This window comes from Diabrotica virgifera, chromosome 1 (assembly GCF_917563875.1).
Source record: "Diabrotica virgifera virgifera chromosome 1, PGI_DIABVI_V3a".
Taxonomy (NCBI): Eukaryota; Metazoa; Arthropoda; class Insecta; order Coleoptera; family Chrysomelidae; genus Diabrotica; species Diabrotica virgifera.
Genome location: NC_065443.1, coordinates 92,905,949 through 92,923,911, shown reverse-complemented (window position 1 = coordinate 92,923,911; position 17,963 = coordinate 92,905,949). Strand labels below are relative to the sequence as shown.

At 30.2% G+C, this 17,963-nt stretch overlaps 1 protein-coding gene across 1 annotated transcript; it reads left to right on the top strand.

Annotated features, from left to right (window-relative positions):
* Nucleotides 1–1,571: 1,571 nt before the first annotated feature.
* On the top strand, nt 1,572–2,501 carry LOC126891211 (GATA zinc finger domain-containing protein 15-like). The gene has a single exon (XM_050660396.1). The coding sequence runs from the start codon at nt 1,572–1,574 to the stop codon at nt 2,499–2,501; it is 930 nt and encodes a 309-aa protein (XP_050516353.1).
* The last annotated feature ends 15,462 nt before the right edge of the window (nt 2,502–17,963 follow it).

The window sequence follows — 17,963 nt, the reverse complement described above, 5'->3', positions numbered from 1 at the left end:
TTACATTTACATTTTCCCTGCTTGGCCCCATCCTTACATACATTTTTGGCTTCATCCTTTATTGTTCTTCTCATGCATTCTTCTATTTGATCTTTTTTAATAAAAACATAAAATAAAATAACATATTTATTATTTCAATATTTTATTTTGCTTAGTAAAAATTTTTGTATAACAAATAATATACGATGTTGCCAGTAGTTTCGGAAAAATAGTGAAAAAATGTGTAAAACTTTTTGTTCTTCAACGCCCTATATCGTGAAAACGCATGCCGTTACAAAAATTTTATACTAAGCAAACCCCAATTATTTTTCAGTTTTTCACCTATCTTAGAGATCGTGTTACCTTTTTCTGAAACACTCTGTATACAAGTTAAGAAACCAGAACTGCTAAATCACCAATAATAAAAGGACAGCGTCAGCAAGCTTCACCTCGACCACACCTCGGCGTCACCGAGCTTATAAATAAACTTTTGCATTGTATAGCGTCACTCTTATTTTGCATTTAACTGTAGTAAGTAGTCCCTTGTCAATAAAGTTCTTTTTAAAAACGTTGTTCTTGGACTTAGAAACTTCACTGGCGCAGTCAGTAGGATATTTCGGGAATTACGTCGCAAAATTACGTTACAAAAATCGAACGATTTCGCGAGTAGTTTTTCGTTTTAACGATTTACCGGAAAACCGAACTTTTTGTGAAAGTGTCCAAGATCAGCTTTAGACAAGGTATCACCAAGACCTGGGGAGAGAACAAGAATCGTCGAACCCTAGAGGCAGTAGATTTTAAGCAGTAGTTCAACGAGACCTGGGAGAAGAACCAAATCGTCGAATCCTATAGGCAGAAATGTTGAAATTCTGCATTTTAATGTAAGTGTTTCCTATTTTTTCCATTTTATATTTCCATTTTATATTTTCCTATACATATTTGAGAATACTTATAGTCAGAGAGCTAACGACAGTAAATGATTTTTTTTAAGATTTTATGATTTTACAAGATTTTTATTTTTAAATAAGAAAAAGATTATTATTACGATATTATATTATTATATTTTTGAAAATATTTGATTATATTGAAGTGAAATATATTTAATATTTTATTACAATTTGATATAGTATCTGAACAAAAAGAATAAATATTTAATGAGTGAAACTGATAGTAATTTAGATTTAAGTAGCCTTGTAGCAGAATTAAATTCAATTTTAGAACCAAATAGTAATAAAGATAACGAAATGGCTCAAACAAACTACCAATTGTTAAAACTATACTTAGATTCTATTCCAGCATATGATGGTAATCCACATACTTTAACCATATTTATTGAAAATTGTGAAAATTTAATAACTAATTTTGCTAGCCAAACAGATGGCACTTTGAATACATTTTTACTTCGAGCTATATTAGGTAAATTAAATGGAAGAGCTCAAATGTTAATAGGCTCTAGGACAGAATTAAATACATGGCAACTTGTAAAGGATGCCCTAAATCTTAGTTTTGGAGATCAGAGAGATCTCGATTGCCTTATCCAAGACCTGATAACGTTGAGGCCTTTCAAAAATGAAACCCCTTATAATTTTGGCATGCGTTGTCAAGAAACACGTAGTTTAGTAGCACAAAAATTAAATACCCTTAATATTAAAGCACCAGAAAAATTAATTAGAATACAAAGTTACGATGACTTATGTTTAAAAACTTACATTAGAGGCTTACCCTTATCGTTACAAACAAATATTAGATTGAGAAACCCAGACAGTTTAGAGAAAGCTATGTGCTTCGTTATCGAAGAAGAGAATTTTCTATATTCGTTACAACGCGGAAATAATTTAAACTCACAAAATTCTTTTCGACCCTCATCGAGACATACTCCTACGAGAAACAATAATACTAATCAAACTTTTATTCCTAGAAATAATTTTCAACAAAATCGCCCTAATATGAGAATTCCACCTTACCAATATCAAAATATCAGACCGCAATACCAAAATAATAATTTTAATCCTAACAATACTTTTCAACCACACCAAAATCATTTCCGAACTTTCAATAATAATAATACTAACTTCAATCCAAGAAATTTCGACAATAATAATTATAATTTTCGACCAAGATACTTCAATAATAATAATTCTAATTTTCAACAAAGAAATGTTAATAATCAACCTCAAAATCAAAATCAATACCAGCCAGAACCGATGGATACAAATTCAAGAAATACTTCTTTAAGATCTAAACCACATTTTACTTCCACGCAATTATTTAATCAACAAATTAATAACGATCAAATACAATTCGAAAATCCCTTTGAAAATAATAATATTCCCACTGATTACGAACACCCGACTCAAAGTTCATTACCCTATTCATTACCGCCTTACGAGAACAATTATGAAACTCAATCCAGTCCTTATCAAACTCAAGACAACACATATGAAAGATCATATCACGATCCAACTCAAAATGTTGAAAACGTAAATTTTTGCATGACCCAAGAAAATTACAATCCGACATAATATACTTCAATACGACGATAGCAGATTTACCACATATTATTATACCAGAACTCAATGCCAGATTTTTATTAGATACAGGGTCTTCCAAAAGTTTAATATCCCCACACTTAGCGCATAAATATTATAAAAATTTTATTTCTTATGAAAATTTTAATATACAGACAGCTCACGGAATTTCTATGCACAATGAAATAATTAATATTCCAGCTTTTAACATTTTTAAAGTAAACCAATACAATAAGTTTTATGTTTTTAAATTTAGCGAAAATTTTGATGGTTTAATTGGTATAGATTTATTACAAAAATTAAAAGCTTCAATTAATGTCAACACGAGACAAATGAAAACGCCTTATGTAACAATACCCATAATTTTTGAACCCAGTAAAAAGAATATATTATATCCCAAAGCAACTTTTAATCATACAATAATTATTCCCCCTAGAACTAAGCAAATAGTCAAAATACCGGTAAAATTAAATGAAGGATTAGGTATACTAGAATATAAAAATTTCGGTAAAGGAATCGAAATGCCCAAAGCAGTAGTTAACGTTAAAAATAATTTTGCTATATAGTTCAGAGAAATAAGGAAAAAAAATATCGTGTTGGTGACACATCCCCCTCCAGGCTGAAACCAAATTTTTCGAGTAATATGGTCATCTATAATAATAACCTATATGTTTCCTGCAGCCGATTTTGATGATATACATAGTTATAAACAAATGAAGATCAAAAAACGGTAAATTTTCGCTTTTTTCGTCTCTTACTAAAAAATTGAGCATTTTAAACAAATTTGAGAGTAATAAACTCATAAACCGTATAAAAAACTTCAATATAGCGTTCGCTGAATATGTCTATCCTTATTGGTTACTTAGAAAATTGCCAAATAAATCATAAATTTTGAGTTTATATAAATATTCATAACTTATGTAAAAATTAACGTAGAACCTTCTTATTACATGGAATGCTGAGACTTATGGTGCTTAAATTACGCCCTAAATTCCAAAGCAATTGGTCAAAGAGTTTAAAAGTTATTTAATTTGTTTATCCAAAATTAATTTTTTTTGCAACACTGTAAGTCAGAAAATGATGAAGTTACAGTAATATTTTGGATATTTTATGAAAGAAGAAAATTTACAGTATTAATTTAATTTAAAAAAAATGACAAAAAATAATTATAGATATTGCAAAATAATTTTGCAAAAACATGTGAATTAAAAAAATGGGGGGGCTAAATTTGTCCCTAAATGTCCTAGAACAGTTGTTTTTCTTTCTAAATGTGTATAAAAATTCAGTCTTTCTAAATATGAAAAAATAATTTTTCTACGGGTAACGGTTAAAAAGTTATTCTAATTGTTTATAAGTAAGCAAAAAATGGACACGTTTTTGCAAAATAATTTTACACTGTTTAAAATTATTTTTTGTCATTTATTTTAATTAAGGTAATAGTATAAATGTTCTTCTTTCATAAACTGTCCGAAGTATTATTGTAACCTCATAATTTTCTGACTTATAGTGTTGCAAAAAAAATGAATTTGGGAAAAATAAATTAAATAACTTTTAAACTATTTGACCAATTGCTTTGAAATTTAAAATATAATTTAAGTACAAGAAGTCTCGGCATTCCGCGTAATAAGAAGATTCTAAGTTAATTTTTACCTAAGTTACGAATATTTATAAAAACTCAATATTTATGATTTATTTTGCAATTTTCTAAGCATCCAATAAGGTTGGACATATTCAGCGAATGCCATATTGAAGTTTTTTATACGATTTAGGAGTTTCTTACTCTCAAATTTGTTTAAAGTGCTTAACTTTTTGGTAATAGACGAAAAAAGCGATAATTTACCGTTTTTCGATCTTCATTTGTTTATAACTATGTATGTCATCAAAATCGGCTGCAGGAAACATATAGGTTAATAATATAGATGTCCATACTACTCAAAAAATTTGGTTTCGGCCTGGAGGGGGATGTGTCACGAGAAAAACCTTATTTCTCTGGACTAATAACCACTATTACGAATATGAGCGAATATAAGACAACGTTAAGTAATATTGAACCCTTAGATATAGAACCATTAGATATAGTAAATACTAATTTTATAAGAAAGATGGAAACTGACGAAGAAACGTCTATTAATTATGATAATAAGTTAAAAAGGAATTTAAAAAATATAAGGATAAATCATTGCAACAAAGAAGAAAAAGAATTACTAAAAAAGCTTTGTTTCCAATACAGAGATATATTTTATTGTGAAGGCATACCCTTAAGTTTTACTAATAGTATTAAACATAAAATTAAAGTTACTGATGATTCTGCAATATATACAAAATCATATCGTTTCCCGGAAGTTCACCGAGAAGAAGTTAAATCCCAAATAAATAAGATGTTAGCAGAAGGTATAATAGAAGATAGCAATTCAGCGTTTTCGAGTCCCATTTGGGTGGTCCCGAAAAAACAAGATGCTACAGGAAAAAGAAAATGGCGTCTAGTAATAGATTACAGAAAGTTAAACGAGAGAACCGTAGATGATAAATACCCATTACCAAACATAACAGAAATTTTAGATAAATTAGGAAGAGCAAATTATTTTTCGACACTAGATCTTGCAAGTGGCTTCCACCAAATAGAAGTAGACCCACAAGATGTTGAAAAAACAGCCTTTAGTACCCCACAAGGTCACTTTCAATTTAAAAGAATGCCTTTTGGTTTGAAAAATGCACCCTCAACTTTTCAAAGAGTAATAGACAATGTTTTAAGAGGATTAACAGACGAAACATGTATAGTATGTTTAGACGATATTTTAATTTATAGCACATCTTTACAAGAGCACCTTGAAAAATTAAAAATAGTTTTTGAAAGACTTAGAAAGAGTAACTTAAAAGTACAATTAGACAAGTCAGAATTTTTACAAAAAACAGTTATGTATTTAGGACATGTAATTACCCCTCAAGGCGTAAAACCAAACCCTGATAAAATCGCCGCCATAAAAAGATTTCCCATTCCAAAAACCCAAACTGAAATAAAAAGCTTTTTAGGATTACTAGGTTACTATAGACGATTTATAAAAGATTTTGCAAAAATTACTAAACCAATGACCAAATGTTTGAAAAAAGGTTCTAAAGTAAACCACGATAAAGATTTTATTGACTGTTTTGAAACTTGCAAACAAATATTAACAAATGATCCTATTTTACAATACCCAAATTTTAGGGAACCATTTATATTAACGACAGATGCTAGCAATTATGCAATTGGAGCCGTATTATCACAAGGAAATGTACCAAATGATCGACCCATATACGCCTCAAGAACACTAAATAAATCAGAGACAAATTATTCAACTATAGAAAAGGAGCTATTAGCAATTGTATGGGCCTGTAAACATTTTAGACCATACCTTTACGGAAGAAAATTTTTCATTTACACGGATCACAAACCATTATCTTGGCTTTTTAGTCTAAAGGAGCCAAACTCAAAATTAATACGTTGGCGTCTAAAACTAGAAGAATACGATTATAAAATTATTTATAAAAAAGGAAAACATAACACAAACGCAGACTGTTTATCTCGAATTACAATTAACGCATTAGAAGATGAATCAATAGTAAATAATCCTGGAGACGTAGACGAAGATATTTTAAAATACCTCCAAAATTTTGCAGAGAATCCATTAGACCAACAACCTTCAACAAGTAACAATAACGACTCAAGAAAAATTAACATTATTTCTGATATAAGAATACCTCCAGACAAAATAAATACACAAGACGAAAGCTCAGACGAATCTACACAACATACAACCGCAAACGAAACAACGAATCAAGGAATACCCATTTTAGACGAAATAATAAATAACAAAGTTCACCAAATCTTAGTATACCCTAACGTTTACCCAAAAACCGATATAACTCATGAAACTTATCAAAACCATAAAATAATTAAAGTAAAAATCCCTGAAACTGATAATGAAAAAGATATTTTTGAATTTCTTATGGCATACACAGACCTTAACACTACATTTTATTTGTACTTCAGTAAAGACAACCTGTATAATGATTTTAATAAATATTACCTAAAACATTTTTCTGAAAATGGTCCGAAACTAATTAAATGCACTAGATTAATTAATACAGTAGCAAACGAAGAGGAACAAATAATTTTATTAAAAAACTACCACGAAGGAAAAACTAACCATAGAGGAATTAACGAAACATTTGAAAAATTACGTCAAAATTATTACTGGAAAAATATGAAGACAACTATTACTAATTACATTAACGAATGTTCTATTTGCCAAAAAAATAAATATGGTAGACACACCCCTTATGTCCCACTAATGCTTACGGAAACCGCCAGCAAACCTTTTCAAATTATTCATATAGATATTTTTACATATGACGGTAACAAATATTTGACCCTCACAGACGCATTTACTAAATTTGCTCAAGCTTATTCTATTCCAGGTAAAAACGCAATTCACATTACGAAATCCTTAATAAAATACTTTACTTCTTTCGGCATTCCCCAATTAATAGTAGCAGACAAAGGTAGAGAATTTAATAATGAAGTAATAAAAGATTTATTAGCAATTCACAAAATCAAAGTTCATTTTATTACTCCTGGCCACCATGAATCAAATTCAATAGCTGAACGAATACACTCTACACTAATCGAACATTTAAGACTTCTAAAACAAACGTATCCTAACGAAGATGACCTAATGGACTATGCTCTTATAGCTTACAATAATTCTATTCATAGTTCCACAAAATTTACTCCATTTGAACTAACTTTCGGACATACAGATTCTAGAAACCCCAACGAACTATTTCTTTCCCAAAATTTCTATTCAGAATATATAAATAATCATAAAGACAAATTAAAACACGTTTACCAAAATGTACATGAAAATCTAACACAAAATAAAACTAAAGTAATTGATAAACGAAACGATCAAGGAGAAATAAATTCAGAATTTAAAATTGGACAAGTAGTTTATAAAGTTAATACCCAAAAACGTAACAAAAAACATCAACCATACTTAGGTCCCTACAAAATAACCAAAATTCTTGACAGAAACCGAGTAGAACTTGTACGACAAAGACTTAAATATAAAAAAGACATTAACCAGACAGAAATTATACATATTAAAGAACTAAAGAAACCTCCCGTTGCAGGTTCACCCTCTGGACAACAAACGTCGACGCAAGACGAGACACATCCAAATTCCATAACTTAAACGACAATCCCGGACTTTTACCCCTTCATTTAGGCACAGCCCGAATTCAGACAGATGTTTGGACTTTTATACATATCTATGACATTACAAACATTACTACAAATTTCCTTACTCTACAAAATCAATATGATTCCATGATAAATACCCTTTCAAATACTTCCCAAATTCTAAGCTTTAATAAAGAATTTCAAGACTCCTATCATTTAATCCAAATTTTAGAAAACAAAATTTATCTCGAATTAAGACAATTAAATCCCTTTTGGAATACCAGATCTAAAAGATCTCTATTTGATGGTGTAGGTTCCGCAATAAAATTTATAACCGGAAACCTAGACCAAAACGGTGCAAAACGTTACGACGACGCTATATCAACTCTAACAAATAATCAAAATAATATTAAAACTATAGTTAAAAATCAAATCACTTTATTAAGATCTTCAATAAAGAATTTTGAAAATAATACAAAAATCTTAGCCCATAACCAGTTAATTTTAAGTTCACGCATAACAGAAGTTCAAAACTTAATTAAAGATATAAAGATAGAAAAAGTTGAGACATTTCATTATTTTGCACTAGAAAGACTTGTATCGCAATTTTACACTAGTTTCCAAATTATTTATGATCTTCTAGAAAAAATCGAAGTTGCTATCAGCTTTTCAAAACTAAATACATTTCATAATTCGATAGCCGACCCAGATGAACTATTTCTAGAAATTTTAAACGTTAGTAAATTCCTTAAAAATAACAAATTCCCTTTTGAATTATCTTTGCAAAATATTTTGTTGTTCGAAAAAATAATAAAGATAAAAAGTTATAGTAAAGCAAATAAAATAATTTTTGTACTTGAATTACCCATTGTTGAGATCAATGACTATGATTATTATCATCTTTATTCCTTTCCGACCCGATACCAAACTCATTTTAGAACAATTATTCCAAAATCCAAGTTCCTACTTTCCAATCGATACCAATATGCACTTGCCAACGTTCAATGTCAAAAATTGTTAGAAGAAGAATATTTATGCCACGATGTCCAGTCCATTGAAGTAACACCAACAGCCCCTTGCGAAGTTCAACTAATACAGTACTCAAAATTTGTAAATCAATGTCAATCAGTGCCAACAGAAATTAACAATATAAAAATTCAAAAACTTGAAAACAATAAGTGGATCGTAATAACTCTAAACAAAGTGATTAGTATTCAAAAATGCGACAAAAATTCGGACAATATTCCATTAAACGGTAGTTACTTAATCGAACTCAATAGTGCGTGCGAAATTTATATAGACAATTACGTTTTAAAATCATTTGAACTAAAAACTCCAAACTTTGTTAAAATGGAACTGCCAAATTTAGAAGTGTTACTAAAAACCCCGGTCAGTGATCTAAACTTTAAAACAATAAAAATAGACTCGATAAAATTAGACGAATTAAATAATGTTCAAAGTGCTTTAGCAGATCAAGAAAACAAAATAGACAATCTAGACACAGTTCCCATTCATTTTCAACATGTCAGTTTTTATACCATAATTTTATATGTCATAGCAATCATTTTCCTTGTCTACACCATTTGGCAAATATACAGGAAAAATACGAATCCAGAATCACCAAAAGAATCCACAGAACAAGAAAAGAAGGTACCAGAAAATTTTCCATTTCTTCGAACTATGCCACCCCATAGTTCTCATCTAGCCCCGGAGGAGTTAAGAAACCAGAACTGCTAAATCACCAATAATAAAAGGACAGCGTCAGCAAGCTTCACCTCGACCACACCTCGGCGTCACCGAGCTTATAAATAAACTTTTGCATTGTATAGCGTCACTCTTATTTTGCATTTAACTGTAGTAAGTAGTCCCTTGTCAATAAAGTTCTTTTTAAAAACGTTGTTCTTGGACTTAAAAACTTCACTTACATATATAAGAAGGCACTTATGGAATAAAATTATTTCTGTCCTTGTTTTAATCAATTTTAAAAAACGCTGAAACCCGTAGATTTTCATATATAAAAATGTGTGCTTTTTAAACATAAATTTAAATGTACAGGGTGATTCATGCAAGACTACCGTAGTCCATAAGCTTTATTTTTTAACACCCTGTATATTTTTATATGTTTAAAAGCTCCTTAACAATTTGTGTTTAAAAGCTGCTGAATTTATGGTCTTTATGAATAATACAGGGTGATCATTTAAAATTATAATGTATGGAAACCACTTATGGAATAAAATTGTTTTTGTCATGTGTCATTATTTTAGAAAATTATAAAAACGCTAGGATACGTCAACTTTTAAATTCAACTATGGACTATTTAAACATAAATTTGAATATACAGGGTGATTCACTCATGTCTAGCATAGTCCATTATCTTTAATTTTAATTAAACACCCTGTATATTTTTGTTTTTAGAAGCTGTTTAACAATCTCATCTCAAAAATGTGTATTATGTAGGGTCTATTATGAATAATGCAAGGTGAAATTTTGAAATTCACTTGAAATTTTTGAAATTTTGAAATCACACTTTAAATAAGGGTACTATTTTTTTTTATCTATCAATTTTCTAAACTAAGTATCAACATAGTGGGTTTTGTATTTAATGCTTTTTATTTAAAGACATTTTTAAATAATTTGAAAATTTGCCTATTTAAAACATTAATGAATACCTACTGCAGAAAACGATTTCAGAAAACATACATGATTTATGAACATGTAGTTCCCTTCTGCAACCTCTTAAATAACATCTGTATCTTTTAATCTTTTGTTGTGGAGACAGGTCCATCTAATTATTGGAAAGACATGTTACTGTGCTTCATTTGTGCTAACAAATTTTAAGAATTTTTCACTTGAATAGGTACTATTATGTATTGTCCTGTTGTCGGAACATAAGCGGAGCGTGAGAGTGCAACATAATACAATTCAGGGGTCTATGTAAAAATAAATGAAATTCCGTATTTTTTTTTCACTTAAGTTAAAAAAAGAATCCACAAGGAAAAAGTTTTCCTGTAGTTGGCTGTATACCATGTAATACAAAAAATAGTAAATCCTTTATAAAAGGTATATATTATTTACCTTAAAATATGTACCTTTTATAAAGGATTTACTAATTTCTTAAAAAAGAATGTTACATAACGCGCTGTTCGAACCCCCTCCCCCCATGTAACGCGCCGTAACGTTTTACAAGACCCCCTCCCCCCCAAACTGCGTTACGTAATACTTGAACGCTCCCTTAGATTAGAATATGGTCTGGTGATTTTGTGTGTTTTGGCCATTTCTTCATTGAATACTTTTTCCTCATTTATTATTTTAGAACAGCCCAAAATCATGTGCTCCAATGTACCTTCTTGTCAGCATGAACAAGTAGGCGAATCACTAAATTTTATTTTATATTTTTACTGGGAGTTAAAACATGGTTGAACTTTAGCCTGTACAAAAGAGAGAAAACTACTTACTTCGTCTTGAGAACCAAGACTGGCGAGAAGGCTCGGTAACCATGTTTTTATAAAGTTGTCCCCTTGGACTGTTACTGTACATTTCTCTCCATTCTGTGAGTAGTATGGGCATTACGTGGCAGAAAATCTCATTGTGAGGACACTTATAACTAAAAAGTTCTCCTGCTCTACTTCCTTTCTTAGCTTCTTCGTCCACTTCTTTATTTTCTTTTATTTTACAATGCCCTTTAATCCAAACTAATGATACATTGTTTTTTTAGTTTGTAGTTCATGAAGTTTAGTAACTAAATCGGTTACAATATAATTACTATTGAGCTAGTGGATATTTTTTTTATAATAGCACTTTTACTATCGGAACAAATTGCAAATGATTCTGTTGTAATTTTCATATTACTTATATATACAGGAGAGCTTCCAATATGGCAACTAATTCTGCAGTATGTATTGAAAATTTTTCATTTGACTGAAAAGATGTTTGATTATTATGAAATAAAGATTATTATGTGGATCAAATATAGCGCAACCTACTTAATTGTTGCTCTTTGATGCATCCTTGGATATATACTGACATCTGGGAAGATATTTTTTTAAATCTTTCTCAAATATATATTGTCTAAACTTTGTGTGAAATTTTGAATAGTTCTGGAGAAAAACACTGTTAATTGGATGTTTCGATTAAAGAGCAAAATTAAAAATGTACACATGGGGCTGTAACAAATCAGTTTTCCATTACCGGAGAACGGCTGTTCTCGCGAGTGGCGCACACCAACACCCCCCTACACGCGACATTATATATACACGAAATTTTCGATTTTATAAATCTGACTGATTTGAAAGATGGGCCAAGTCCCATCTTAAAGTTCAAGAAAAGACTCACCCATTCATATGTTAATCATCCATTTTGGTTCAAGGGTGTGGATTTTACGGCCCTTTCTATTTAGGGTCTGTTTTTCGTTCTCGTCCCCAAAACTCCCAAAAACTTCAAAAATTTAAGTCCCACCTTTTCGACTTCTAATATAGTACTGATCATTACCTTTCCAACGCATGTCTAATTTTAAAAATCGGTTATACCATTCAAAAGATACCGAGCGCAGAATTATGACTCAATTTTTATTTAAAAAAGGGAAAATGTTTGTGGATATGTATGTATGTGTGTTTGAAAGTAAAACCGATTTGATTTTTTTTCTGTGTTTGAAGAGGGGGTCTGGGCCGATTCAGAACCGGTGTAGTTTGTGACTTTTGACCATCCATAAGCCAGCTAGAGGACTTGATAGGTACAGAACGGCATATTTTTTGGGGTTATATATTTCGGATCAAGAAGAGACAGAACCGCAAATACACCAAATCAATAGTGTTCAGTCATGCTTTCAAATTGTGTTTAAGCCGTCAGGATAAGATATACACACGGCTCAGTGTAGCCGAAAAACTAAAAAACTATACTTTGAAAATTTTGGTTTTTCGACAATAACTCAAAATTTCAACCTACGAATTGCGTCAATAACTGAGCGTTTGTAGAAGGACTCTAGACAAATCTAACGGTGTATACGTCATATCCGGGAAAATTCGAAATTCAAATTTTTAAGTTATAGGCTTCATAAGTATGATCAAATCTATTTCCTACGGGAAAAACGGTTTTTCAAGATCAATAATTCGTGTAATAGCTTCAGTTATCATACTTGACCTTAGATCCATCAGATACTACTGGTAAATATGTTTCAAACTCATGTTTACTGATCAAAATCGGTTAAGCCCTTTAGAAGTTATTAAGCTACAAAAGTATAATCCAATTAACAATTATTCCCGAAATGGTTATGTAGTTGTAGTGATTACGACGCTAAATTTGATCTGGCAACGGGGAATCCGACTTCATTTACCGGTCATCTCAATATTTTTTTTTTCAATCTATTTCGAATAGAAAAAAATCTAGTGTACATTCGATGGGCACTAGATCATTTGGGAGATAATGCAACAAAGGTGAACATTTATAAATCTTAACGACTAATAAAGGAACATTGCATTCAACTTCATACATTTAATTTATAAATAACTTTGAAAAACTCCTGATACAAGAATAAAAAAACCGCTAAACGCCATAAAAATGAGTGGCGCTTACAATATTCCAGCTACAAAAGATCTGATATGAATTTTACGTGGCGCGAAAATGTATTTTCATTTTGATGTAAAACAAAATTCTAGTTTTATTTTAAAAGATTTTTCCATATTTGCTAAATTTGAAGTAAACGCGTCACAAAAGAGTTTCAAAATTCAAAGTGACGCGTTTACTTCAAATTTAGCAAATATTATGGAAAAATCTTTTAAAATAAAACTAGAATTTTGTTTTACTATGATGTAATATTCATATCAGATCTTTTGTAGCTCGAATATTGTATGCGCCACTCATTTTTAAGGCGTTTAGTGGTTTTTTATTCTTACAATGATAATAATAAAGATAGTTAGTGTAGTTTACAAAACATCGTTAAATCTTCCAATTAAAATAAAATGTTTGTGCAGTTCAAACAGTATTGCTGTGGAACAAGGTAACGTTTAAAGTGATCGATACTATGATTTTGATTACATATACAATATATATACGAGTACATTCCGGAAGAAGCATTTGGGCCACATTATGTTAATATAGTCATAGTCATGTTAGTATGTGTGTATTAATCTTACAGGCGGTACATAGAGTTAAGTGAGTGACAAAACTTAAATGAACCAGTGTCCGCACAATACATTAGAGAAAAGTGTAATCATTCACTTGTTTCATAACAAGTTTCACTTGTTACACACAAGTCAACTGGTCACAGCTGCTTTGGTTTAACAATGTTTAACATATATACAGGGTGTCCCAGACTTATTTAGCCACGCTATATCTCTTAAACGAATAGAGATTTTCGAATGGGACAAAAAGTGACATATTCTACTTGTAATACACTTTAATATGGCGTACAAAAAAATCATCCCCTAAATATTCATCCCTTAGTTACAACCCCTAACTTTAATTTTTTTAATAGCACCCTGTATATTTTTTTATGGTTTTTGGATGTGGTATTTTATCGTCTATTCAACACATTTTTTGAAAATAAAATCGGTTCGTAAAGAAACCAAGAAACTATCAGTTTATTTTTGTTAATTGTGTGTCCCAGACTAATTTATCCAGGCTATATTTCTTAAACGAATAGAGATTTTCGAATGGGACAAAAACTGATCTATTCCATTTGTAATGCACTTTCATATGGCGTAGAAAAAATTCATCCCAGCTTACAGGGTGCTATTTAAAAAAAAAATAAAGTTAGGGGTTGTAACTAAGGGATGAATATTTAGAGGATAATTTTTTTTCTACGCCATATTAAAGTGTATTACAATTATGTATGTAATAGATTTTTGTCCCATTCGAAAATCTCTATTCGTTTAAGAAATATAGCCTGGATAATTTAGTCTGGGACACAAAATTAACAAAACTAAACTGATATTTTCTTTGTTATTTACGAACCGATTTTATTTTTAAAAAATGTGTTGAATAGACGATAGAAGACCACATGCAAAACTATAAAAAAATATATAGGGTGCTATTAAAAAAATTCAAGTTAAGGGTTGTAACTAAGGGATGAATATTTAGGGGATGATTTTTCTACGTGATATTAAAGTGTATTACAAGTAAAATAGACCCCTTTTTGTCCCATTCGAAAATCTCTATTCGTTTAAGAGATATAGAGTGGCTAAATTAGTCTGGGACACCCTGTATATGTATATACAGGACAAATAATTTTTAATTGATATTGTCATGTTTGTTCGTAATTTTTGTTTGTCGATTAGCCGCCCGTTTAGGCGGTACGGATTCAAATTTTTGTTCGACTCGATAAAAATGTCGAATTGTATAGTGGTATATGGGCGCGGTCAGGTAAGTACAAATAATTGATTCGACTTTGTTACTGCAAACAGTATGCCGCAGCACGATTAAAAATTCGAAAGGAAGCTCAGTGGAGCTTGTATTTTAATACGTCCTTCACATGATCCTGATCGAACTAGTCGAATACCAAAAGAGAGTAGCAGTAGTAAAATATACATTTAAAAGCAGCAGCATAGGGTATTAGTTTTTGTACTCGAAAATTTCGAGGATGAAGTAGAAGATCTAATGATTAACGAATATGAAACAATCAAGAACTTTGAGGAATATATACCTATATTTGGGAACAACAATCAACAATTGTGGGTGCACCGAAAAAGAGATAGAGCAAAGGATTGTGAAAGGAAAAAGGGTGATTGGATGACTAAACCCGATGCTACGGTCAAAAGAACTATCTAATCAAAGAAAACATCTCATCTTTAACTCCATCTTTAAAAGTATAGTGAAAAAAATAAGGTTTATTTTGAATTTTAGATGGGTGAACATTGTCAAAATCGCATTTTTACCCTAAAAATATAAGAAAATAATCACGTTCTTCTTAAAAAATTAAAAGATGCACCATATTTTTTCTATAAAACATTTTGTTCTTTGTAACCTATATTTTAACATAAACTTGATTAAAAAGCTCAATTTCAAATTTTGTCACTCAACTTTTGCGATTAAACTTTGCAATTGATGAATCTGCATCTTTTACTTTTACCAATTCATAACTTTTATGTGGTATTGAAAAAGTGAGGAATATATACTATAAAAATTTCAGAAAAGAGTATTAAAATGGAACAGAATTGTAGCGGGTTAAACGCAAAATAATGTAATTTAATTTTTTTTATTTTTAGGATAAAATTGCGATTTTGACAATGTTCCCCCAAGTAAAATTCAAAATAAACCTAATTTTCGTTTTTAGCACCATCAGAAACATAAAATATGAGTAAAATTAGCCTTTCACCACGCTGTGGCAGTATCTCGAGAATTAAGCGTATTTTGTGATGTGCTGCTCGTCTATAAAGCCACATAACTTTTTTTATATTGCCTATTTTGACTTAAAATTCTACAGAAAACTTCTTCATTAATTAAGTTTTATTACTGTTTTCAGTAGTAATAACCCAAGGACATTGATAATTGTTCGAAAAAATTTTATAACAGAATTCGAAAGCTTGTTGCTTGGAAACAGACCGACGCCGTAGGCGGAGGTCTGTTGCCTGTAAGCAACAAGCTTGAGAAAGTTGTTAAAAAATTTTTGAGCATTTATCAATGTTCGAGGGTTATTCGGATAGAAAATTTTTTGCTGGTTATGAAAAAAAATACAGAGCAGAAACAATTTATTTAAATGTGCAATTAACAATTCTTCCACCGTCCGATTTCCATCAAATTCATATTTTCTATCATTGCAAAATCCATAAACGCTTTCCATACAAATTTTTTACTGTAAACAGTATTCTTTGGTATTTGATTCGATAATTTCATTAATATTCTCATCAGTATTACAACCAAATCGTGACATTTTGAAATATTGAATATTTGAAATGTCAAAATCGAAATGAAACGAAATGTAGGTATCCATAGCTACATGATTGAGTGAAAACAGCCCATGGGATCTGTTTTCAGTATAATGTTGGTTTTATTGGTTGTATTCAATCAGATGACCACAAATTAATTAATTTCATTGGATTTCTAATTGAGCAAAAAATTTTCACTAGTAATACCACTAGAGGTCAAATTATTTCCGGAAATTTTTTTGAGATCATGAATATTTTGAAAATTTCCCGAGTCGCAGACGAGGGAAATTTTCTTAAAATATTCATGATCAAAAAAAAATTTCCGGATATTAATTTGACTTCGCGTGGTATTCGGTAAGAAAACTCCACACCAAATTTGCATTTGAAAATCCAAAGCTGCATGAACAGATTAATAGCGCGCCAGAGCTTTGTCAGCAATTATTTAGGCTTTCAAATTCGTAATTTCTACTCATTGTAGTTGCATGGGAATACCATTTCAAGATAGAAAATAGTATATTCTTCAATTTTACATAAGTTTTGAGTAACTACAAGTGATAGAAAATGAATCAAAACTAAATTATGTAAACAAATAAAAACCAGTCTGTCAAAAATGTTCTGTTATTGTAAACGTCAAAAAATTTCCACTATAATTCGCTGTTGGGTACCCCACGAGCAAAAAATTTCCGATAAAATACCTCCGTTGTCATGGTGATCTGTCAAAATAACGTATTTTGATTGGTTCAAAATTACAGGTATGGAATTTTCATTAAAATTACAAACTAAAAAATTTTTCACACAACTTTTTTAAGTAAACATGAAACTAACAAAATCTGACGACAAAATGTTTAAAAATTAACAACTCCTCTTTTAATCTGTTTAAATATTTTTGACAAATTTCATTGTTATCTAAATACTTCAAAGATGACACAGTAAAACTTTCAAAAGGAAATATTTACAGCTCAGCAGCCAAAGATACAGCGAGGTAAATTTGAAAAATCATCAAAATTGATTTTTTGCATTTTTGCATAAAATTTGATTTTTGAACATGTTCCAACAATTCTGGAGAAAAATAAACTTCATAATATTCGGACTCAGCGACATCGAGAATATAAAGAATGACTAAAATTGGTCATTCACAATGAGAGAGAAATATTGAAATAGGTGCCGTTGTCTTCAGAAAAGTAAGAAATATATACCGTAAAAATTTCAATAAAAAATATTAAAATGGAACAGCGTTATTAATCGCAAAATTGTGATTTAATTTTTTTTTCTATTTTTAGGGTAAAATTGCGATTTTGCCAATGTTCCCCCACGTAAAATTCAAAATAAACATAATTATCGTTTTCAGCACCATCACAAACATAAAGTATGACAAAA

What these genes read in the sequence shown, in the direction of transcription:
- LOC126891211 (XM_050660396.1), top strand. Translation starts at nt 1,572, where the DNA reads ATGCGTTGTCAAGAAACACGTAGTTTAGTAGCACAAAAATTAAATACC.